Source organism: Girardinichthys multiradiatus, chromosome 8, assembly GCF_021462225.1.
Source record: "Girardinichthys multiradiatus isolate DD_20200921_A chromosome 8, DD_fGirMul_XY1, whole genome shotgun sequence".
In the NCBI taxonomy this organism is placed as follows: Eukaryota; Metazoa; Chordata; class Actinopteri; order Cyprinodontiformes; family Goodeidae; genus Girardinichthys; species Girardinichthys multiradiatus.
In genome coordinates this window covers 41,825,272-41,852,091 of record NC_061801.1, presented here as the reverse complement: position 1 = coordinate 41,852,091, position 26,820 = coordinate 41,825,272, and the positions used below count along the sequence as shown (strand labels likewise).

The following is a 26,820-nucleotide window of genomic DNA, read 5'->3' as shown; positions in this document are numbered from 1 at the left end:
TTGATGAGACAGTTTCTGAATGTTATTGCTGTTGATTAGACCATGTCTGCATGGTATTGCTGTTGATTAGACAATTTCTGCATGTTATTGCTGTTGATTAGACCTATTCTACATGTTATTGCTGTTGATTAGGCAGTTCCTGCATGTTATTTCTGCTGATGAGACAATTTCTGCGTGTTATTGCTTTGGATTAGGCAGTTTCTGCATGTTATTGTTGTCGATCAGAGCGTTTCTAAATGTTATTGCTGTTGATGAGACAATTTCTCCATTTTATTGCTGTTGAGTAGACAATTTCTGTATGTTCGGCATGTTATTGCTGCTAATTAAACCGTTTCTGCATGTTATTGCTATTGATCAGTGCGTTTCTACATGTTATTTCTGTGGATTTGAACTTTTCTACATGCTATTGCTGTCGATTAGGCAGTTCTTGTTTGCCATTGCTGTCGATCAAAGTGTTTCTATATGTTATTGCTGTTGATGAGACCAATCCTGCATGTTATTGCTGCTGATGAGACACTTTCTGAAGTTATTGCTTTGGAATAAAGCTTTCCTGCATGTTATTGTTGTTTATTAGACTATTTCTATATGTTATTGCTGTTAATTAGGCAGTTTCAGCATGTTATTGCTGTTGATGAGACCATTTCTCCATTTTATTGCTGTTGAGTAGACAATTTCTGTATGTTCTGCATGTTATTGCTGTGGATTCTACTTTTTCTATATGCTATTGCTGTTGATGAGACAGTTTCTGAATGTTATTGCTGTTGATTAGACCATGTCTGCATGGTATTGCTGTTGATTAGACAATTTCTGCATGTTATTGCTGTTGATTAGACCTATTCTACATGTTATTGCTGTTGATTAGGCAGTTTCTGCATGTTATTGCTGTTGATCAGAGCGTTTCTACAGGTTATTGCTGTTGATGAGACCATTTCTCCATTTTATTGCTGTTGAGTAGACAATTTCTGTATGTTCTGCATGTTATTGCTGTGGATTCTACTTTTTCTATATGCTATTGCTGTTGATGAGACAGTTTCTGAATGTTATTGCTGTTGATTAGACCATGTCTGCATGTTATTGCTATTGATCAGTGCGTTTCTACATGTTATTTCTGTGGATTTGACCTTTTCTACATGCTATTGCTGTTGATTAGGCAGTTCTTGTATGTCATTGCTGTCGATCAAAGCGTTTCTATATGTTATTGCTGTTGATGAGATCAATCCTGCATGTTATTGCTGCTGATGAGACCATTTGTGAAGTTATTGCTTTGGAATAAAGCTTTCCTGCATGGTATTGCTGTTGATTAGACAATTTCTGCATGTTATTGCTGTTGATTAGACCTATTCTACATGTTATTGCTGTTGATTAGGCAGTTTCTGCATGTTATTGCTGTTGATCAGAGCGTTTCTACAGGTTATTGCTGTTGATGAGACCATTTCTCAATTTTATTGCTGTTGAGTAGACAATTTCTGTATGTTCTGCATGTTATTGCTGTGGATTCTACTTTTTCTATATGCTATTGCTGTTGATGAGACAGTTTCTGAATGTTATTGCTGTTGATTAGACCATGTCTGCATGGTATTGCTGTTGATTAGACAATTTCTGCATGTTATTGCTGTTGATTAGACCTATTCTACATGTTATTGCTGTTGATTAGGCAGTTTCTGCATGTTATTGCTGTTGATCAGAGCGTTTCTACAGGTTATTGCTGTTGATGAGACCATTTCTCCATTTTATTGCTGTTGAGTAGACAATTTCTGTATGTTCTGCATGTTATTGCTGTGGATTCTACTTTTTCTATATGCTATTGCTGTTGATGAGACAGTTTCTGAATGTTATTGCTGTTGATTAGACCATGTCTGCATGTTATTGCTATTGATCAGTGCGTTTCTACATGTTATTTCTGTGGATTTGACCTTTTCTACATGCTATTGCTGTTGATTAGGCAGTTCTTGTATGTCATTGCTGTCGATCAAAGCGTTTCTATATGTTATTGCTGTTGATTAGACCAATCCTGCATGTTATTGCTTCTGATGAGACCATTTGGGAAGTTATTGCTTTGGAATAAAGCTTTCCTGCATGTTATTGTTGTTTATTAGACTATTTCTACATGTTATTGCTGTTAATTAGGCAGTTTCAGCATGTTATTGCTGTTGATGAGACCATTTCTCCATTTTATTGCTGTTGAGTAGACAATTTCTGTATGTTCTGCATGTTATTGCTGTGGATTCTACTTTTGCTATATGCTATTGCTGTTGATGAGACAGTTTCTGAATGTTATTGCTGTTTATTAGACCATGTCTGCATGGTATTGCTGTTGATTAGACAATTTCTGCATGTTGCTGTTGATTAGACCTATTCTACATGTTATTGCTGTTGATTAGGCAGTTCCTGCATGTTATTTCTGCTGATGAGACCATTTCTGCGTGTTATTGCTGTGGATTAGGCAGTTTCTGCATGTTATTGCTGTTGATCAGAGCGTTTCTACAGGTTATTGCAGTTGATGAGTCCATTTCTCCATTTTATTGCTGTTGCGTAGACAATTTCTGTATCTTCTGCATGTTATTGCTGTTTATTAGACCATTTCTGCATGTTATTGCTGTCGATTAGGCAGTTCTTGTTTGTCATTGCTGTCGATCAAAGCGTTTCTATATGTTGTTGCTGTCGATGAGACCAATCCTGCATGTTATTGCTGCTGATGAGACCATTTCTGAAGTTATTGCTTTGGAATAAAGCTTTCCTGCATGTTATTGTTGTTTATTGGAATATTTCTACATGTTATTGCTGTTAATTAGGCAGTTTCAGCATGTTCTTGCTGTTGATGAGACCATTTCTCCATTTTATTGCTGTTGAGTAGACAATTTCTGTATGTTCTGCATGTTATTGCTGTGGATTCTACTTTTGCTATATGCTATTGCTGTTGATGAGACCATTTCTCCATGTTATTGCTGTTTATTAGACCATTTCTGCATGTTATTGCTGTTGATTAGGCAGTTCCTGTTTGTTATTGCTGTCGATCAGAGCATTTCTACATGCTATTGCTGTTAATTAAACCGTTTCTGCATGTTATTGCTGTTAAATAGACCATTTCTGCATATTCTGCATGTTACTACTGTTTATTAGGCCTTTTCTACATGTTATTGTCATGGATTAAAATTTTTTCTGTGTGTTATTGCTGTGGATTATACCTTTTCTACGTCTTGTTGCTGTTAAGTAGACTATTTCTACATCTTATTGCTGTTGAGTAGACAATTTCTGTATGTTCTGCATGTTATTGCTGTGGATTCTACTTTTACTATATGCTATTGCTGTTGGTAAGACAGTTTCTGAATGTTATTGCTGTTTATTAGACCATGTCTGCATGGTATTGCTGTTGATTAGACAATTTCTGCATGTTATTGCTGTTGATTAGACCTATTCTACATGTTATTGCTGTTGATTAGGCAGTTCCTGCATGTTATTTCTGCTGATGAGACCATTTCTGCGTGTTATTGCTGTGGATTAGGCAGTTTCTGCATGTTATTGTTGTCGATCAGAGCGTTTTTAAATGTTATTGCTGTTGATGAGACCATTTCTCCATTTTATTGCTGTTTAGTAGACAATTTCTGTATGTTCGGCATGTTATTGCTGCTAATTAAACCGTTTCTGCATGTTATTGCTATTGATCAGTGCGTTTCTACATGTTATTTCTGTGGATTTGAACTTTTCTATATGTTATTGCTGTTGATGAGACCAATCCTGCATGTTATTGCTGCTGATGAGACACTTTCTGAAGTTATTGCTTTGGAATAAAGCTTTCCTGCATGTTATTGTTGTTTATTAGACTATTTCTATATGTTATTGCTGTTGATTAGACCTATTCTACATGTTATTGCTGTTGATTAGGCAGTTTCTGCATGTTATTGCTGTTGATCAGAGCGTTTCTACAGGTTATTGCTGTTGATGAGACCATTTCTCCATTTTATTGCTGTTGAGTAGACAATTTCTGTATGTTCTGCATGTTATTGCTGTGGATTCTACTTTTGCTATATGCTATTGCTGTTGATGAGACAGTTTCTGAATGTTATTGCTGTTGATTAGACCATGTCTGCATGGTATTGCTGTTGATTAGACAATTTCCGCATGTTATTGCTGTTGATTAGACCTATTCTACATGTTATTGCTGTTGATTAGGCAGTTTCTGCATGTTATTGCTGTTGATCAGAGCGTTTCTACAGGTTATTGCTGTTGATGAGACCATTTCTCCATTTTATTGCTGTTGAGTAGACAATTTCTGTATGTTCTGCATGTTATTGCTGTGGATTCTACTTTTTCTATATGCTATTGCTGTTGATGAGACCATGTCTGCATGTTATTGCTATTGATCAGTGCGTTTCTACATGTTATTTCTGTGGATTTGACCTTTTCTACATGCTATTGCTGTTGATTAGGCAGTTCTTGTATGTCATTGCTGTCGATCAAAGCGTTTCTATATGTTATTGCTGTTGATGAGATCAATCCTGCATGTTATTGCTGCTGATGAGACCATTTGTGAAGTTATTGCTTTGGAATAAAGCTTTCCTGCATGGTATTGCTGTTGATTAGACAATTTCTGCATGTTATTGCTGTTGATTAGACCTACTCTACATGTTATTGCTGTGGATTCTACTTTTTCTATATGCTATTGCTGTTGATGAGACAGTTTCTGAATGTTATTGCTGTTGATTAGACCATGTCTGCATGGTATTGCTGTTGATTAGACAATTTCTGCATGTTATTGCTGTTGATTAGACCTATTCTACATGTTATTGCTGTTGATTAGGCAGTTTCTGCATGTTATTGTTGTTGATCAGAGCGTTTCTACAGGTTATTGCTGTTGATGAGACCATTTCTCCATTTTATTGCTGTTGAGTAGACAATTTCTGTATGTTCTGCATGTTATTGCTGTTGATTCTACTTTTTCTATATGCTATTGCTGTTGATGAGACAGTTTCTAAATGTTATTGCTGTTGATTAGACCATGTCTGCATGGTATTGCTGTTGATTAGACAATTTCTGCATCTTATTGCTGTTGATTAGACCTATTCTACATGTTATTGCTGTTGATTAGGCAGTTTCTACATGTTATTGCTGTGGATTCTACTTTTTCTATATGCTATTGCTGTTGATGAGACAGTTTCTGAATGTTATTGCTGTTGATTAGACCATGTCTGCATGGTATTGCTGTTGATTAGACAATTTCTGCATGTTATTGCTGTTGATTAGACCTATTCTACATGTTATTGCTGTTGATTAGGCAGTTCCTGCATGTTATTTCTGCTGATGAGACCATTTCTGCGTGTTATTGCTGTGGATTAGGCAGTTTCTGCATGTTATTGCTGTCGATCAGAGCGTTTCTACATGTTATTGCTGTTGATGAGACCATTTCTCCATTTTATTGTTGTTGAGTAGACAATTTCTGTATGTTCGGCATGTTATTGCTGTTAATTAAACCGTTTCTGCATGTTATTGCTATTGATCAGTGGGTTTCTACATGTTATTTCTGTGGATTTGACCTTTTCTACATGCTATTGCTGTCGATTAGGCAGTTCTTCTATGTCATTGCTGTCGATCAAAGCGTTTCTATATGTTATTGCTGTTGATTAGACCAATCCTGCATGTTATTGCTGCTGATGAGACCATTTGGGAAGTTATTGCTTTGGAATAAAGCTTTCCTGCATGTTATTGTTGTTTATTAGACTATTTCTACATGTTATTGCTGTTAATTAGGCAGTTTCAGCATGTTATTGCTGTTGATGAGACCATTTCTCCATTTTATTGCTGTTGAGTAGACAATTTCTGTATGTTCTGCATGTTATTGCTGTGGATTCTACTTTTGCTATATGCTATTGCTGTTGATGAGACAGTTTCTGAATGTTATTGCTGTTTATTAGACCATGTCTGCATGGTATTGCTGTTGATTAGACAATTTCTGCATGTTATTGCTGTTGATTAGACCTATTCTACATGTTATTGCTGTTGATTAGGCAGTTCCTGCATGTTATTTCTGCTGATGAGACCATTTCTGCGTGTTATTGCTGTGGATTAGCAAGTTTCTGCATGTTATTGCTGTTGATCAGAGCGTTTCTACAGGTTATTGCTGTTGATGAGACCATTTCTCCAATTTATTGCTGTTGCGTAGACAATTTCTGTATCTTCTGCATGTTATTGCTGTTTATTAGACCATTTCTGCATGTTATTGCTGTCGATTAGGCAGTTCTTGTTTGTCATTGCTGTCGATCAAAGCGTTTCTATATGTTGTTGCTGTCGATGAGACCAATCCTGCATGTTATTGCTGCTGATGAGACCATTTCTGAAGTTATTGCTTTGGAATAAAGCTTTCCTGCATGTTATTGTTGTTTATTGGAATATTTCTACATGTTATTGCTGTTAATTAGGCAGTTTCAGCATGTTCTTGCTGTTGATGAGACCATTTCTCCATTTTATTGCTGTTGAGTAGACAATTTCTGTATGTTCTGCATGTTATTGCTGTGGATTATACCTTTTCTACGTCTTGTTGCTGTTAAGTAGACTATTTCTACATCTTATTGCTGTTGAGTAGACAATTTCTGCATGTTCTTGCTGTGTATTAGACCATTTCTGCATGTTGTTGCTGTGGATTCAACCTTTTCTACATGCTATTGCTGTTGATGAGACAGTTTCTGAATGTTATTTCTGTTTCTAAACAAAGACGGATGGTGACGTACAAACTGTGACAGTGAACGTCATCATATTCTTCAATCGTTACCTTTTAGTTTTAAAGAGTGAAGTTTGTAAAATTGGTTTCTTATTTCCAGTTCTCAAAAATATCAAGCAATTGGACTCATCTAAAGACTTTTAGTGTAAATCTGGTCTATTAAAAGTGTTAACATTTTATTAGTTTGCACCATTGTTTAAAATAAACTTTATTACACTGAACTGAATTAAAATGTTTAATGAAATTATTTTTAAATATCTAATAAATCAGTAAAGACCAAATAAACATCAATTGAGTAACATGTGAGAATGTTAGGGATTTTGAACACATCTTTAATTTTGTTTTTAGATCCAAAATAATTTTACATTGGAGTCAGTTTAGTTCCTAGACCTGAAATCTCACCATGAATATTATAATGTTTATCACCAGAGAAATCAGCCAGGCTGCTCCTTACGTACCTCCCTGTTGGATCGCTGATGACCAGAGAGGGGGGTTCTGGAGTCGGTTTGGTACGAGGCAGAGGAGCAGGTGTGCGCGTTGGTGGTGTAGAAGATGAAGGTGGAAACTTAGCTCCAATCACCTTGCCTGGAGGTTTACTGGAACATAGGACAGAAGCATAAAGACCATCTTCTCTCCATCTGGGTTTATTTTCATGCTTTATTTAAAATGCACCAGTATGGATTCATATTGAAATAAAAAAAATAGAATGCAAATATACCAGAATAATGGTGTCTAATATAAAGACCAATCAAAATATAACCTGAAATGAAAAACTATTGATCACTGATCAGTTTATTAATTGTTGATTGCTTTTTCCATCCATCCATTGTCATCCACAGGTCCAACTCAGAGACACCCAGGAGAACCATGAAAGTACACTAACTTCAGAAAACACACATGGAGCCAACTGGTTTTATCGATCAACTATTTTATTCAAAGAAGACAGCAGAACAATGTATAACATGGATTAAAGGTCACTTGGTAGATATTGTTTCCATAATAAAACTCAGTCTCTCAGTGTGTGTCCCAGTTAGCCCTCAGTGGGATGTCCCAGCTCCATCATCCATCACATCTCAGAGGAACGCAGAAGATGTATTTATGGAACAAATATTGAGTTAAACAAAGACAGCCACCTGTATCGAATATAGAGCTAAAAGTAACGCACTAAAGTCAAAACTGCACACGTCAACATAATCAAAATATGGTCATGAGGCACCACTGTTTTGGAGTTTAGTTGAATTTCATTGCATTGCTTTTAATCTGGCCATTTCTGATTATTATTGATGTTATTCAGGCCATTTCTACATGTTATCGCTGTTTATTAGACCATTTCTGTATGTTATGGCTGTCAATCAGAACATTTCTACATGCTATTACTGTTGATGAGACAGTTTCAGCATGTTATTGCTGTTAATTAAACCGTTTCCGCATGTTATTGCTGTTGATTAGACCATTTCTGCATGTTATTGCTGTTGATTAGGCAGTTCTTGTATGTTATTGCTGTCGATCAGAGCATTTCTACATGCTACTGCTGTTGATGAGACAGTTTCTGCATGTTATTGCTGTTGATTAGACCATTTCTGCATGTTATTGTCATGGATTAAAACTTTTCTGTGTGTTATTGCTGTGGATTGGACCTTTTCTACGTCTTGTTGCTGTTAATTAGACTATTTCTACATGTTATTGCTGCTGATTAGGCAGTTTCTGCATGTTATTGCTGTCGATCAGAGCATTTCTACATGCTACTGCTGTTGATGAGACAGTTTCTGCATGTTATTGCTGTTGATTAGACCATTTCTGCATATTCTGCATGTTACTGCTGTTTATTAGGCCTTTTCTACATGTTATTGTCATGGATTAAAACTTTTCTGTGTGTTATTGCTGTGGATTAGACCTTTTCTACGTCTTGTTGCTGTTAATTAGACTATTTCTACATGTTATTGCTGCTGATTAGGCAGTTTCTGCATGTTATTGCTGTGGATTCTACTTTTTCTATATGCTATTGCTGTTGATGAGACAGTTTCTGAATGTTATTGCTGTGGATTAGACAGTTTCTGCATGTTATTGCTGTGGATTTTACCTTTTCTACTTGCTATTGCTGTTGATGAGACAGTTTCTGAATGTTATTGCTGTTGATTAGACCTTTTCCACTTGCTTTTGCTGTTGATGAGACAGTTTCTGCATGTTATCGCTGTGGATTCAACCGTTTCTACATGCTATTGCTGTTGATGAGACAGTTTCTGCCTGTTATTGCTGTGGAATTTACCTTTTCTACTTGCTTTTGCTGTTGATGAGACAGTTTCTGCATGTTATCGCTGTGGATTCATCCGTTTCTACATGTTATTTCTGCTGATGAGACCATTTCTGCGTGTTATTGCTGTGGAGTAGGCAGTTTCTGCATGTTATTGCTGTTGATCAGAGCGTTTCTACAGGTTATTGCTGTTGATGAGACCATTTCTCCATTTTATTGCTGTTGCGTAGACAATTTCTGTATCTTCTGCATGTTATTGCTGTTTATTAGACCATTTCTGCATGTTATTGCTGTCGATTAGGCAGTTCTTGTTTGTCATTGCTGTCGATCAAAGCGTTTCTATATGTTGTTGCTGTCGATGAGACCAATCCTGCATGTTATTGCTGCTGATGAGACCATTTCTGAAGTTATTGCTTTGGAATAAAGCTTTCCTGCATGTTATTGTTGTTTATTGGAACATTTCTACATGCTATTACTGTTGATGAGACAGTTTCAGCATGTTATTGCTGTTAATTAAACCGTTTCCGCATGTTATTGCTGTTGATTAGACCATTTCTGCATGTTATTGCTGTTGATTAGGCAGTTCTTGTATGTTATTGCTGTCGATCAGAGCATTTCTACATGCTACTGCTGTTGATGAGACAGTTTCTGCATGTTATTGCTGTTGATTAGACCATTTCTGCATGTTATTGTCATGGATTAAAACTTTTCTGTGTGTTATTGCTGTGGATTGGACCTTTTCTACGTCTTGTTGCTGTTAATTAGACTATTTCTACATGTTATTGCTGCTGATTAGGCAGTTTCTGCATGTTATTGCTGTCGATCAGAGCATTTCTACATGCTACTGCTGTTGATGAGACAGTTTCTGCATGTTATTGCTGTTGATTAGACCATTTCTGCATATTCTGCATGTTACTGCTGTTTATTAGGCCTTTTCTACATGTTATTGTCATGGATTAAAACTTTTCTGTGTGTTATTGCTGTGGATTAGACCTTTTCTACGTCTTGTTGCTGTTAATTAGACTATTTCTACATGTTATTGCTGCTGATTAGGCAGTTTCTGCATGTTATTGCTGTGGATTCTACTTTTTCTATATGCTATTGCTGTTGATGAGACAGTTTCTGAATGTTATTGCTGTGGATTAGACAGTTTCTGCATGTTATTGCTGTGGATTTTACCTTTTCTACTTGCTATTGCTGTTGATGAGACAGTTTCTGAATGTTATTGCTGTTGATTAGACCTTTTCTACTTGCTTTTGCTGTTGATGAGACAGTTTCTGCATGTTATCGCTGTGGATTCAACCGTTTCTACATGCTATTGCTGTTGATGAGACAGTTTCTGCCTGTTATTGCTGTGGAATTTACCTTTTCTACTTGCTTTTGCTGTTGATGAGACAGTTTCTGCATGTTATCGCTGTGGATTCATCCGTTTCTACATGTTATTTCTGCTGATGAGACCATTTCTGCGTGTTATTGCTGTGGAGTAGGCAGTTTCTGCATGTTATTGCTGTTGATCAGAGCGTTTCTACAGGTTATTGCTGTTGATGAGACCATTTCTCCATTTTATTGCTGTTGCGTAGACAATTTCTGTATCTTCTGCATGTTATTGCTGTTTATTAGACCATTTCTGCATGTTATTGCTGTCGATTAGGCAGTTCTTGTTTGTCATTGCTGTCGATCAAAGCGTTTCTATATGTTGTTGCTGTCGATGAGACCAATCCTGCATGTTATTGCTGCTGATGAGACCATTTCTGAAGTTATTGCTTTGGAATAAAGCTTTCCTGCATGTTATTGTTGTTTATTGGAATATTTCTACATGTTATTGCTGTTAATTAGGCAGTTTCAGCATGTTCTTGCTGTTGATGAGACCATTTCTCCATTTTATTGCTGTTGATGAGACCATTTCTCCATGTTATTGCTGTTTATTAGACCATTTCTGCATGTTATTGCTGTTGATTAGGCAGTTCCTGTATGTTATTGCTGTTTATTAGGCCTTTTCTACATGTTATTGTCATGGATTAAAACTTTTCTGTGTGTTATTGCTGTGGATTAGACCTTTTCTACGTCTTGTTGCTGTTAATTAGACTATTTCTACATGTTATTGCTGCTGATTAGGCAGTTTCTGCATGTTATTGCTGTGGATTCTACTTTTTCTATATGCTATTGCTGTTGATGAGACAGTTTCTGAATGTTATTGCTGTTGATTAGACCATGTCTGCATGGTATTGCTGTTGATTAGACAATTTCTGCATGTTATTGCTGTTGATTAGACCTATTCTACATGTTATTGCTGTTGATTAGGCAGTTCCTGCATGTTATTTCTGCTGATGAGACCATTTCTGCGTGTTATTGCTGTGGATTAGGCAGTTTCTGCATGTTATTGCTGTCGATCAGAGCGTTTCTACATGTTATTGCTGTTGATGAGACCATTTCTCCATTTTATTGTTGTTGAGTAGACAATTTCTGTATGTTCGGCATGTTATTGCTGTTAATTAAACCGTTTCTGCATGTTATTGCTATTGATCAGTGCGTTTCTACATGTTATTTCTGTGGATTTGACCTTTTCTACATGCTATTGCTGTCGATTAGGCAGTTCTTCTATGTCATTGCTGTCGATCAAAGCGTTTCTATATGTTATTGCTGTTGATTAGACCAATCCTGCATGTTATTGCTGCTGATGAGACCATTTGGGAAGTTATTGCTTTGGAATAAAGCTTTCCTGCATGTTATTGTTGTTTATTAGACTATTTCTACATGTTATTGCTGTTAATTAGGCAGTTTCAGCATGTTATTGCTGTTGATGAGACCATTTCTCCATTTTATTGCTGTTGAGTAGACAATTTCTGTATGTTCTGCATGTTATTGCTGTGGATTCTACTTTTGCTATATGCTATTGCTGTTGATGAGACAGTTTCTGAATGTTATTGCTGTTTATTAGACCATGTCTGCATGGTATTGCTGTTGATTAGACAATTTCTGCATGTTATTGCTGTTGATTAGACCTATTCTACATGTTATTGCTGTTGATTAGGCAGTTCCTGCATGTTATTTCTGCTGATGAGACCATTTCTGCGTGTTATTGCTGTGGATTAGGCAGTTTCCGCATGTTATTGCTGTTGATCAGAGCGTTTCTACAGGTTATTGCTGTTGATGAGACCATTTCTCCATTTTATTGCTGTTGCGTAGACAATTTCTGTATCTTCTGCATGTTATTGCTGTTTATTAGACCATTTCTGCATGTTATTGCTGTCGATTAGGCAGTTCTTGTTTGTCATTGCTGTCGATCAAAGCGTTTCTATATGTTGTTGCTGTCGATGAGACCAATCCTGCATGTTATTGCTGCTGATGAGACCATTTCTGAAGTTATTGCTTTGGAATAAAGCTTTCCTGCATGTTATTGTTGTTTATTGGAATATTTCTACATGTTATTGCTGTTAATTAGGCAGTTTCAGCATGTTCTTGCTGTTGATGAGACCATTTCTCCATTTTATTGCTGTTGAGTAGACAATTTCTGTATGTTCTGCATGTTATTGCTGTGGATTATACCTTTTCTACGTCTTGTTGCTGTTAAGTAGACTATTTCTACATCTTATTGCTGTTGAGTAGACAATTTCTGCATGTTCTTGCTGTGTATTAGACCATTTCTGCATGTTGTTGCTGTGGATTCAACCTTTTCTACATGCTATTGCTGTTGATGAGACAGTTTCTGAATGTTATTTCTGTTTCTAAACAAAGACGGATGGTGACGTACAAACTGTGACAGTGAACGTCATCATATTCTTCAATCGTTACCTTTTAGTTTTAAAGAGTGAAGTTTGTAAAATTGGTTTCTTATTTCCAGTTCTCAAAAATATCAAGCAATTGGACTCATCTAAAGACTTTTAGTGTAAATCTGGTCTATTAAAAGTGTTAACATTTTATTAGTTTGCACCATTGTTTAAAATAAACTTTATTACACTGAACTGAATTAAAATGTTTAATGAAATTATTTTTAAATATCTAATAAATCAGTAAAGACCAAATAAACATCAATTGAGTAACATGTGAGAATGTTAGGGATTTTGAACACATCTTTAATTTTGTTTTTAGATCCAAAATAATTTTACATTGGAGTCAGTTTAGTTCCTAGACCTGAAATCTCACCATGAATATTATAATGTTTATCACCAGAGAAATCAGCCAGGCTGCTCCTTACGTACCTCCCTGTTGGATCGCTGATGACCAGAGAGGGGGGTTCTGGAGTCGGTTTGGTACGAGGCAGAGGAGCAGGTGTGCGCGTTGGTGGTGTAGAAGATGAAGGTGGAAACTTAGCTCCAATCACCTTGCCTGGAGGTTTACTGGAACATAGGACAGAAGCATAAAGACCATCTTCTCTCCATCTGGGTTTATTTTCATGCTTTATTTAAAATGCACCAGTATGGATTCATATTGAAATAAAAAAAAATAGAATGCAAATATACCAGAATAATGGTGTCTAATATAAAGACCAATCAAAATATAACCTGAAATGAAATACTATTGATCACTGATCAGTTTATTAATTGTTGATTGCTTTTTCCATCCATCCATTGTCATCCACAGGTCCAACTCAGAGACACCCAGGAGAACCATGAAAGTACACTAACTTCAGAAAACACACATGGAGCCAACTGGTTTTATCGATCAACTATTTTATTCAAAGAAGACAGCAGAACAATGTATAACATGGATTAAAGGTAACTTGGTAGATATTGTTTCCATAATAAAACTCAGTCTCTCAGTGTGTGTCCCAGTTAGCCCTCAGTGGGATGTCCCAGCTCCATCATCCATCACATCTCAGAGGAACGCAGAAGATGTATTTATGGAACAAATATTGAGTTAAACAAAGACAGCCACCTGTATCGAATATAGAGCTAAAAGTAACGCACTAAAGTCAAAACTGCACACGTCAACATAATCAAAATATGGTCATGAGGCACCACTGTTTTGGAGTTTAGTTGAATTTCATTGCATTGCTTTTAATCTGGCCATTTCTGATTATTATTGATGTTATTCAGGCCATTTCTACATGTTATCGCTGTTTATTAGACCATTTCTGTATGTTATGGCTGTCAATCAGAACATTTCTACATGCTATTACTGTTGATGAGACAGTTTCAGCATGTTATTGCTGTTGATTAGACCATTTCTGCATGTTATTGCTGTTGATTAGGCAGTTCTTGTATGTTATTGCTGTCGATCAGAGCATTTCTACATGCTACTGCTGTTGATGAGACAGTTTCTGCATGTTATTGCTGTTGATTAGACCATTTCTGCATGTTATTGTCATGGATTAAAACTTTTCTGTGTGTTATTGCTGTGGATTGGACCTTTTCTACGTCTTGTTGCTGTTAATTAGACTATTTCTACATGTTATTGCTGCTGATTAGGCAGTTTCTGCATGTTATTGCTGTCGATCAGAGCATTTCTACATGCTACTGCTGTTGATGAGACAGTTTCTGCATGTTATTGCTGTTGATTAGACCATTTCTGCATATTCTGCATGTTACTGCTGTTTATTAGGCCTTTTCTACATGTTATTGTCATGGATTAAAACTTTTCTGTGTGTTATTGCTGTGGATTAGACCTTTTCTACGTCTTGTTGCTGTTAATTAGACTATTTCTACATGTTATTGCTGCTGATTAGGCAGTTTCTGCATGTTATTGCTGTCGATCAGAGCATTTCTACATGCTACTGCTGTTGATGAGACAGTTTCTGCATGTTATTGCTGTATATTAGACCATTTCTACATGTTATTGCTGTGGATTTTACCTTTTCTACTTGCTATTGCTGTTGATGAGACAGTTTCAGCATGTTATTGCTGTTAATTAAACCGTTTCTGCATGTTATTGCTGTTGATTAGACCATTTCTGCATATTCTGCATGTTACTGCTGTTGATTAGACAATTTCTGCATGTTATTGCTGTTGATTAGGCAGTTCTTGTATGTTATTGCTGTCGATCAGAGCATTTCTACATGCTACTGCTGTTGATGAGACAGTTTCTGCATGTTATTGCTGTTGATTAGACCATTTCTGCATGTTATTGTCATGGATTAAAACTTTTCTGTGTGTTATTGCTGTGGATTAGACCTTTTCTACGTCTTGTTGCTGTTAATTAGACTATTTCTACATGTTATTGCTGCTGATTAGGCAGTTTCTGCATGTTATTGCTGTGGATCAGTGCGTTTCTACATCTTATTGCTGTTGAGTAGACAATTTCTGCATGTTCTGCATGTTATTGCTGTATATTAGACCATTTCTACATGTTATTGCTGTGGATTCAACCTTTTCTACTTGCTATTGCTGTTGATGAGACAGTTTCTGAATGTTATTGCTGTTGATTCGACCTTTTCTACATGTTATTGCTGTGGATTTTACCTTTTCTACTTGCTATTGCTGTTGATGAGACAGTTTCTGAATGTTATTGCTGTGGCTTCAACCTTTTCTACATGTTATTGCTTTGGATTTTACCTTTTCTACTTGCTATTGCTTTTGATGAGACAGTTTCCGAATGTTATTGCTGTTGATTAGACAATTTCTGCATGTTATTGCTGTTGATTAGACCTTTTCTACATGTTATTGCTGTTGATTAGGCAGTTCCTGTATGTTATTGCTGTCGATCAGAGCATTTCTACATGCTACTGCTGTTGATGAGACAGTTTCTGCATGTTATTGCTGTTGATTAGCCCATTTCTGCATATTCTGCATGTCACTGCTGTTTATTATGCCTTTTCTACATGTTATTGTCATGGATTAAAACTTTTCTGTGTTATTGCTGTGGATTCAACCTTTTCTACAAGTTATTGCTGTGGATTTTACCTTTTCTACTTGCTATTGCTGTTGATGAGACAGTTTCTGAATGTTATTGCTGTGGATTTGACCTTTTCTACTTGCTATTGCTGTTGATGAGACAGTTTCTGAATGTTATTGCTGTTGATGAGACCGTTTCTGAATGTTATTGCTGTGGATTTGACCTTTTCTACTTGCTATTGCTGTTGATGAGACAGTTTCTGAATGTTATTGCTGTTGATTAGACAGTTTCTGCATGTTATTGCTGTGGAGTCAACCGTTTCTACATGCTATTGCTGTTGATGAGACAGTTTCTGAATGTTATTGCTGTGGATTAGACAGTTTCTGCATGTTATTGCTGTGGATTTTACCTTTTCTACTTGCTATTGCTGTTGATGAGACAGTTTCTGAATGTTATTGCTGTTGATTAGACCTTTTCTACTTGCTTTTTCTTTTGATGAGACAGTTTCTGCATGTTATCGCTGTGGATTCAACCGTTTCTACATGCTATTGCTGTTGATGAGACAGTTTCTGCCTGTTATTGCTGTGGAATTTACCTTTTCTACTTGCTTTGCTGTTGATGAGACAGTTTCTGCATGTTATCGCTGTGGATTCATCCGTTTCTACATGCTATTGCTGTTGATGAGAACCTTTTCTACATGCTAATGCTGTTGATGCGACAGTTTCCGAATGTTATTGCTGTTGATTAGACAATTTCTGCATGTTATTGCTGTTGATTAGACCTTTTCTACATGTTATTGCTGTTGATTAGGCAGTTCCTGTATGTTATTGCTGTCGATCAGAGCATTTCTACATGCTACTGCTGTTGATGAGACAGTTTCTGCATGTTATTGCTGTTGATTAGCCCATTTCTGCATATTCTGCATGTCACTGCTGTTTATTAGGCCTTTTCTACATGTTATTGTCATGGATTAAAACTTTTCTGTGTTATTGCTGTGGATTCAACCTTTTCTACAAGTTATTGCTGTGGATTTTACCTTTTCTACTTGCTATTGCTGTTGATGAGACAGTTTCTGAATGTTATTGCTGTGGATTTGACCTTTTCTACTTGCTATTGCTGTTGATGAGACAGTTTCTGAATGCTATTGCTGTTGATGAGACCGTTTCTGAATGTTATTGCTGTGGATTTGACCTTTTCTACTTGCTATTGCTGTTGATGAGACAGTTTCTGAATGTTATATCTGTTGATTAGACAGTTTCTGCATGTTATTGCTGTGGAGTCAACCGTTTCTACATGCTATTGCTGTTGATGAGACAGTTTCTGAATGTTATTGCTGTGGATTAGACAGTTTCTGCATGTTATTGCTGTGGATTTTACCTTTTCTACTTGCTATTGCTGTTGATGAGACAGTTTCTGAATGTTATTGCTGTTGATTAGACCTTTTCTACTTGCTTTTGCTGTTGATGAGACAGTTTCTGCATGTTATCGCTGTGGATTCAACCGTTTATACATGCTATTGCTGTTGATGAGACAGTTTCTGCATGTTATTGCTGTGGAATTTACCTTTTCTACTTGCTTTTGCTGTTGATGAGACAGTTTCTGCATGTTATCGCTGTGGATTCAACCGTTTCTACATGCTATTGCTGTTGATGAGAACCTTTTCTACATGCTAATGCTTTTGATGCGACAGTTTCTGAATGTTATTGCTGTGGATTCAACCTTTTCTACATGCTATTGCTGTTGATGAGACAGTTTCTGAATGTTATTGCTGTGGATTTGACCTTTTCTACTTGGTATTGCTGTTGATGAGACAGTTTCTGAATGTTATTGCTGTGGATTCAACCTTTTCTACATGCTATTGCTGTTGATTAGACAGTTTCTGAATGTTATTGCTGTGGATTCAACCTTTTCTACTTGGTATTGCTGTTGATGAGACAGTTTCTGAATGTTATTGCTGTGGATTCAACCTTTTCTACATGCTATTGCTGTTGATGAGACAGTTTCTACATCTTATTGCTGTGAATTTTACCTTTTCTACTTGGTATTGCTGTTGATGAGACCGTTTCTTTATGTTATTTCTGTTTCTAAACAAAGACGGATGGTGACGTACAAACTGTGACAGTGAACGTCATCATATTCTTCAATCGTTACCTTTTAGTTTTAAAGAGTGAAGTTTGTAAAATTGGTTTCTTATTTCCAGTTCTCAAAAATATCAAGCAATTGGACTCATCTAAAGACTTTTAGTGTAAATCTGGTCTATTAAAAGTGTTAACATTTTATTAGTTTGCACCATTGTTTAAAATAAACTTTATTACACTGAACTGAATTAAAATGTTTAATGAAATGATTTTTAAAAATCTAATACATCAGTAAAGACCAAATAAACATCAATTGAGTAACATGTGAGAATGTTAGGGATTTTGAACACATCTTTAATTTTGTTTTTAGATCCAAAATAATTTTACATTGGAGTCAGTTTAGTTCCTAGACCTGAAATCTCACCATGAATATTATAATGTTTATCACCAGAGAAATCAGCCAGGCTGCTCCTTACGTACCTCCCTGTTGGATCGCTGATGACCAGAGAGGGGGGTTCTGGAGTCGGTTTGGTACGAGGCAGAGGAGCAGGTGTGCGCGTTGGTGGTGTAGAAGATGAAGGTGGAAACTTAGCTCCAATCACCTTGCCTGGAGGTTTACTGGAACATAGGACAGAAGCATAAAGACCATCTTCTCTCCATCTGGGTTTATTTTCATGCTTTATTTAAAATGCACCAGTATGGATTCATATTGAAATAAAAAAAAATAGAATGCAAATATACCAGAATAATGGTGTCTAATATAAAGACCAATCAAAATATAACCTGAAATGAAATACTATTGATCACTGATCAGTTTATTAATTGTTGATTGCTTTTTCCATCCATCCATTGTCATCCACAGGTCCAACTCAGAGACACCCAGGAGAACCATGAAAGTACACTAACTTCAGAAAACACACATGGAGCCAACTGGTTTTATCGATCAACTATTTTATTCACAGAAGACAGCAGAACAGTGTATAACATGGATTAAAGGTAACTTGGTAGATATTGTTTCCATAATAAAACTCAGTCTCTCAGTGTGTGTCCCAGTTAGCCCTCAGTGGGACGTCCCAGCTCCATCATCCATCACATCTCAGAGGAACACAGAAGATGTATTTATGGAACAAATATTGAGTTAAACAAAGACAGCCACCTGTATCGAATATAGAGCTAAAAGTAACGCACTAAAGTCAAAACTGCACACGTCAACATAATCAAAATATGGTCATGAGGCACCACTGTTTTGGAGTTTAGTTGAATTTCATCCCAAATGATTAATTTTAGTTAAATATTTACAGGAATTAAAAGAAAAACACAATTTTCAATAGTTCTCTATAAAACTAGGGATAGTTAACATGTACTTAAAATTATCACAATATGTTCGGTATTTTTTGCAACAACAATAAAAGTAACAATAAGTGTTTAAATTTCAGCAGGACTCAGTTCTCCAAACTAACATAAATGAACCCATTATAAAACACACCAGTTTAATTAAGTAGTGCAGTTAATGTTAGAAAGGTAAATATAACTGCATTCAATCATATTTTTATTATTTGCATATTTATTTATGCTTTCATTGGAACCGACAGTGGAAGAAAATATTAAAAGTCCCAACATACTGTTAATTTATCAGGAGTGCAAACATAATCAGTTGGAGTTTATCATTCACACAATGAATCATAATTCTTATGATAAATCATATTAACCCATTCCTACTAAATCAGCTGTTTGAAGCTGTTTCTTAGTAAAGACAGAAATGTCTGCTGGAAAACATTTGTTGGTTTCAGCTGCAGTCTCTTCTCTCTGATGTTGTATATATTGTATTTCGGTTGTATATCTATGATTAAAATATTTCTTTAACAAACTCAGTATATTAGCTTAAACAATCATTAAATCCTTTCCTTTACCAGGATCAGATGGGAGGTTATTTTATTGAAACTGAACTAAAGTTAACTTTAAACAGATGAGTTTTGATTTTGGATTTGAAATGTGGCAATAATTCTATGTTACATAGATCAGGTGTGAGTGAGTTCCAGAGCTGGGGAGCTGAATGCTCTGCTCCCCATAATAACAAGATGGGCAGGGGGAACATGAGATGAATAGAAGAAGAGGATCTGAGGATACGGCCAGGTGTAGCAATGTGAATGAGGTCCGGCAGATAAGGAGGACATTTTTGAAGGTTTGGAGAAGTATTTTGTAGATGATGCTATATGGGATGAGAAGCCAATGAAGCTGCTGTAGAACAGGTGTGACATGATGGATTGAGGGCGTCCATGTGATGATATTTTGAACCAGCTGTAATTAATGGAGAGCTTTCAATGGTAGGCCAAAGAGAAGAGAATTACAGTAATCTAAGCGAGAGGTGACCAGATTGTGGACCAGAACAGCAGTGGAGTGGGGAGTGAGACAAAGACGAAGACAATTAATATTTCGAAGACGGAAGTAGGCTGACCGAGTGATATTATTGACATGGGAAGCAAAGGAGAGGATGCTATCGAGGATGACACCCAGACTCTTGACCTGATGGGAGGTAAAGATGGAGGGGAGTTATCAACCAGAATGTTATGAAGTTTACTTAGTGCCAATTAAAAGAAGATCAGTTTTATTGTAATTTCATTTAAGAAAGTTTAAGGTGAACCAGTGTTTTATTTCAAGGAGACAATCAGTGAGGGATGAAGGTGGAAGTGTAAAGTTAGGTTTGGTTAAGAGATAAAGCTCGGTGTCATCCGCGTAGCAGTGAAACTACATATGATGATTGTGAAAAATATAACCAAGGGGGAGAAAATAAAAGATGAACAACAAGGGTCCCCAGCACCTGAGGTGATTGGAACTGGTTGAGACATAAATGATTTTAACTGAACAAACTGAGTGCGGCCTGAAAGATATGAATGGAACCAGTTGAGGTGTATTTACAATGCCAAGAGAGGAAAGTCTGTCAAGAAGGATGTTGTGTGAAATTGTATCAAAGGCCGCAGTCATATCAAGCAGAAGAAGTATAGATAATAAACCAGAATCAGCAGCAAGGAGGTCATTGGTGATTTTAAGAGGTGCTGTGGAACAGACGAAAACCGGATTGGAATTGTTCATATAAATTATTGCAAGACGGATGAGCACAAAGTTGAGCAGCAACTGTTTTTTCAAGAATTTTGGAAATGATTGGAAGATTTAAAATAGGGCGAAAATTATTGAGGTTATTGGAATCTAAACCAGGTTTGTCGAAAGCTGGGGTTACGGCAGCTGTTTTGAGAGCAAGAGGAACAACCCAGATGGTCAGGGAAGAATGTATAATATCTGTGATGAGAGGGGACAGAGAAGGAAGGGTAGCTTTAACAAGAACAGTTTGTAGAGGATCTAATTGGCAGGATGAAGATTTTGATTTTTGAATTAATTTGGAGACGTCATTGACTGAAGGAAGGGTGAAGACTGAAAGTGAACTAGTAGGGGCAACCGGAACTGGAACAGAAGATACTAAAGCAGCAGTGGGTAGAAGTTGTTTGTGGATATGTGCTATTTTTGAAGAGAAAGATGATACCAGAGTGTTACAAAAATCAGAGGAAGAAAATCTAATGGTTTTGTAATATTTGCGAATAGGGAGGGCCTTGGAGTTACCCTCATTTGAACTGTTTAAACGGGAATAATATATGGATTTGGCTGTAGAAATGGAGTCCTTGTAGTGAAGAATGTAGTTTGAATACATGTCTTTGTGCACAGTGAGACCAGTTTTCCTGTAGAGTCTTTCAAGTTGATGTTTTTCCTTATAGTAAACCGTTGTGCATGTATGAGGGAATGAAACAGATCTGGTTTTAAGTGGAGCAAGATTGTTTTGGAGGTTATGAAATTGTTTCCCTTTAGTCTGCATGCAGCACAGAAAATCTAACATATGTCAGAGATGATATCCTGCACAAGATGCCCCATACTCGTGAGCAAGCAGATGTTGAAGAGACCAAAGTTGATGGTTTTGTTGTGATTGAAAACCGCGTTTGATGACCGAGTCAAGTGGGCCAACACAGTGTGATCAACACGGCGACTGGTGTTCCTCGGTGTACAACAAACAGTAGACCAGGTAGATTTAATGGAGTTCAGCCCATCACAGCAAAAGATGCAACGAGGGCCTCGGGGAGTGTATTTCCAACAGGGCAGTTGGAAGATTTCTGGGTGTTGGAACAGAGCTGCTGGTGGTGGCCCATGTAGATGTCAACGAAGCTTGTAGAGCTCAGTGGCAGAGTACTGAAGCAGCGCTGGGTAATGGACCAAAAACTGGACAGTCCAGGCTAGTACAAGCCACACACAGCAGGTCCAAAAAGTTGCCTACATGGCAGTGGCTAGGCTCATGATCTTCGTTCAAACAAAACAGAGATGGGTGCCAGGTAGATTACTTAAAAGAAGCTGGGGAGCAGCGGCTGAAAACGCATCAGCATTCACTCTTGCCAGCCTGTCATCTAATCTGCTGATTGCAAGTCGGGGCTCCACGAAAGGCTTGACCTGAGAAACGTGGAACGTGGGGTGAATCCTCATGGAGTTGGGTAATCTCAGTCATACAGCGACAGGGTTGATGATCTTGGAGATTGGGAAAGGTCCAACAAATCAGGGTGCCAATTTCTGGGATTCTACCCTTAATGGGAGGTCCTTGGCGGAGAGCCAAACTTTCTGCCCCACCTGGTACTTAGGGGCAGGGATCCATCTCCGGTTGGCCGTTCTTGACTGAACCAGTGACATTCTGATCGACCTCCTGGCCTTTCTCCATATTCTTTGGCACCTTAGGGCAGCCGCTTGGGCGGACGGAACATTAGCCTCTCTCTCCTGAACCGAAAACATGGGTGGCTGGAAACCAAACACAACATGAAAAGGAGACAAACCAGTGGCACTTGATTGCATAACCCAGGGTAAATTTTGTGATCACTTGGTCGGGTCAGACTCACATAATATACGAAGTTTGGTTTCAGCTTCTTGGTTGGCTCTCTCAGTTTGGCCATCAGACTGAGGATGAAACCCTGAGGAAAGACTAACAGAAATTCCCAACAACAAACAAAACTCCTTCCAGAAACGTGACACAAATTGGGGTCCTCTATCGGAAACAATGTCATTAGGGATTCCATGGAGCCTGAAAACTTCTCGGGTCAATATCTCACCCATCTCCTTTGCAGATGGAAGCTTCTCCAAGGGCACCAGATGAACCATCTTAGAAAATCTGTCAATTATGGTTAGTAGTACAGAGTGACCATTTGAAACCGGTAGACCTGTCACAAAATCCATCGCAATGTGCGACCATGGGCGAGGGGGAATGGGCAATGGGTGCAACAACCCCGCAGGGGGGCGACGAAAAGGCTTGGCTCGACAACATTGAGTGCATTCAGAAACAAAGTATTTGACTCCAACTGTTAAGGTAATCTCCCCCGTCCTGAGGTGTGAATTGTTCATGCTGTGACCATCCAATGCTAGCACGTTTCTTGTGTCAGCTGACGGAATAAGTTTTATGCCGTTCTTATTTGCAAATGTTTCGTCCATGAATTCAGTGTCTGCTCTTGAATCAATAAACACAGACCCCTGGAGAGACATGGAAGAGGTTTGAAAACGAGCAGGAAACAAGAAGGAGGAGGCAGATAGTTGACTTCGGCTCAGTAGAGACCTCCCTTCCTCTGCTGAGCCTGTCCTTTTAGTGGACACCTGAGTGCTAAATGTCCCTTCTCTCCACAATAAAAACAGAGCTTGAATCTTCTCTGATGATCTTTCTCCTCAGGGGTAATCTTGGTTCTGCCCAATTGCATGGGCTCACAATCCTCATTTTCCTCAGTGAGAGATGACCGACTCCTTCTCTCATGCCGGTGTGCAGAAACCTGAGTTAATGATGAGCGACCCTTCTCATGTCGCTTCTCCTTCCTTCTCTCTGCCAGCCGAACATCAATGCCAGCAGCCAGATCCTCGAGTTGTTGCAGGGAAGAAGGGTAGTCCCAGGTCGCTAGCTCATCCTTGATGTCTTCGTTTAATCCTTTCATGAATGCATCCATTTGTGCTGCCTCATTCCAACGGCTCTCTGCTGCCAACAAATGAAAGTCAATTATATAGGTCGAGACAGGTTGATCATGCTGTTTGAGGGACAGTAATCTTCTTGCGGCCTCACGACTTGGAAGAACAGGGTCAAAAACTCGAATGAGTTCCTTGGAAAAAGTTTCATAAAGATTACAAGATGCAGACCTGTTATGCCATTCAGCAGTTCCCCGCTGTTTTGCCTTTTCTGCCAGCAGAGATATAACAAACGCCACCTTGGAACGTTCAGTGGGAAAGGATAACGGCTGAAGCTCAAAATGAATTTCACACTGAGTTAGAAAAGCTCGACACTGGTCTGAGTCTCCCCTGAACATCTCAGGCGGAGAGAGGCGTGGCTTCCTTACCTCTGCTGTTGTCCGTGTCACTTGGGCGTGGTTTCTTTGTGATGGTGGCGGCTCGGAGACAAGATTGCCAGAACGTAATGTGGAAATGATTTCCTCCATGCCAGAACCCAACCAGGAAAGGGTCTCATCAACATGGGTGCGCCACTGTTGTGCTGGCGATGGGTCCATTTTTGGCCAGATTTTTCTGCTATGAATCAGAAAAAGGCGGACCCAAGATTCAGCCAGACGCAGTACTGAAAGTTTAAAAGGTTTATTCAGCCACAGGAAAACGTCACACAAGTAACACTCCTCACAGCTTCCAGGAATCACTGAGGCAGAAAGAGGGATTAGTGACTTGTAGTCTCTCCAGATTTTGCAGGGATCAGAAAAGCCACTAACCTGCTTTTGTCTTGAGTGGAACTTGAAACCCAGAGGGGAAACCTCATTGGGCGGCAGGCGGTGATCTCCACAGCTCAGGTAAGAAGTGACTCCAGGCTGAATAATCCGAGGGCTAGGCTGGCTCAATAATTCAAGGACAGAAACAGGGTCAACGATTGGAACAAGAGGCGTCGGGCAAGGGGCAGGCAGAGGCATAAACCAGATGCAGGAAACAAGGTCGACAACCAAAATCCAAATAGTCCGACAGGGAGCAGGCAGAGGCATAAATCCAAAAGGCAAGGCAAGGTCAAGAACAATGATCAGACAGGAAGGAACGCTGGATATCTACTCACACGATGGCTTTCAAAAATCTGGCACCGTCTGCTTGTCAGAGTCAGTATATATCAGGGAAGACACAGGTGCTTGGCATGACACAGATTGCAGTACACTGCAGCAGCCACCAGGTGCATCTAATCTGCTGATTGCTGCTAGGGAGACGGTAGAGCAGACGTGCCAGAATCATAACAAAAGGTGATCGTTGTCTCGATTATCTGTGGCCTTTACCACCATGGAAAAAAATGTTATTCCCCATATTATACAAAATGGTCCTTATGTTCAGAAACATCTTCTCCTGCTTTAACTCAAACACCGAATATTGTCCAACTTTGAGCCTTTATGACACTGAGTTAATTTAGTCATTTGCTGTTATTTAGTTTCCTTTTACTACAAATAAATGATAAATTCTCATTGAAAACATGTTTTTATGATTTAATCAATACTGATTAAATAAACTTGTTTTGTTAAAAACAAATGTTTTTGTTACTTACGTTTTCTGCATGATGAAGAAGTTGTGATGTTCACTCCAGTCAGGTCTTTGTCACTAATCAGAAACAAACAGTAAAGTTATTGTTTTTACGCCTCTAAGTGTAGTTAAAGTCAGACATTATGCCCACTGTATATTACATAATACACCTCGTCATATAAAATGTAATTACTGTGTAATATTTAGGGAAGAATTAAAATGATGAAAACACGAGTGACATCATGGTGTCATATTTGGCTGAGGTTGTGCCCGACCACGTGTGAACAAGTGTGAGGGCCGCATGGTGAGGGAAGTCTTTTACCAAACTCAAAACAGAGTTAAGGGGAACGGCCGTGAGGGTGTCCTGAGAATGCACAGAGTTCAGGCGAACGGCTCTGAGGGTATCACAAGGAGGCACAGAGTTAAGGAGGATGGCTCGGAGGGGGACGATGAAGGAGCCGGAGCCTTGAAGGCCGACGGTGGCAGAGACGGAGGTCTGAATGCTGGCTGTGTTGGTAGTGCAAAGGGAACCGAGCCTTGGAGGTCAGTGGAGGCTGAGAAAGTGCTTTGGAGGTCTACTGTAGTTGAGAACATGCCTTGGAGGTCAGTGGAGGCTGAGAAGGAGCCTTGGAGGTCGTCGATGGCTGAGTAGAAGCCTTGGAGGTCAATGGCAATACAAAGAGTCAGTAGGCTGACCGAGAGGTATGGAGTACCATCTGGCAGCGCTTTACGGAGGCTGACCGGGTGGCGTAGAGGACCCTCTGGGCACAATTTCTGGAGGTCGGCCGCAGAGCATACAGGACCCTCTCGTAACCCTGTCTTGCGGTTGGCTGCAATAAAACTTGCCAGGAGGCGTGGAAGACCCATGAAGAACCCTGTCAGGTGGCCAACCGAAAGCCCACAGAGGGGCTCTGGAGACTTGAATCCCCGAAGGAATCTGGAGAACGGCCGTGAAAGCCACAATGGTGCTCTGGAGAATGATTGTGGAAACCACGATGGATCTTTGGAGAACGGCTGTGGAACCCGCTGTTTAACCCTCAACGAGTCCCTGTGGAGCAGTGTGGAACCCTTGGCAAGGTCTTGGAGAAGCCATGGAAGCCAATTGAACTCTTGGCAAGGCTCAAGAGAGAAATGCAGTAACCGATCAAACAATTGACAGAACACTGAGGACCTGCAATGGAACCCTCGACGAGGCCCTGGTGCCGTAAACAGAGGCTGGTCCACCTGGACTCCCTTCTTTTTAAACTCTGGACCAGGAGTAGGAGGTACTTTGTCCACAAACCCCTCAGAGACATCAGGCAGACCCTCAGAGGTAGAGGTTGAAGTGTCGGGCAGACATTCAGAGGCAGAGGCTGAGGCCGAGGCTGAGGCGTCAGGCTGACCCTCAAATCCAGAAGCTGAGGAGTCACTCTGACCTTCAGTGGGGTAAGCAGAAGAAGATGATGGCTTATCAGGAG

General features: G+C 38.7%; 1 protein-coding gene across 1 annotated transcript in view; it reads right to left on the bottom strand.

Annotated features, from left to right (window-relative positions):
• Positions 1 to 25,497, bottom strand: part of LOC124872348 — a 35,148-nt gene extending 9,651 nt beyond the window's left edge. Inside the window, exons 1-4 of the mRNA XM_047372236.1 lie at positions 25,389 to 25,497; positions 18,293 to 18,430; positions 13,163 to 13,300; positions 7,171 to 7,308 (exon numbers count right to left, since the gene is read on the bottom strand). Coding sequence (XP_047228192.1) covers positions 7,171 to 7,308; positions 13,163 to 13,300; positions 18,293 to 18,430; positions 25,389 to 25,399 — 425 coding nt within the window. The 5' untranslated portion in view covers positions 25,400 to 25,497. The remainder of the gene's footprint in view (positions 1 to 7,170; positions 7,309 to 13,162; positions 13,301 to 18,292; positions 18,431 to 25,388) is intronic.
• Between the last annotated feature and the right edge of the window lie 1,323 nt (positions 25,498 to 26,820).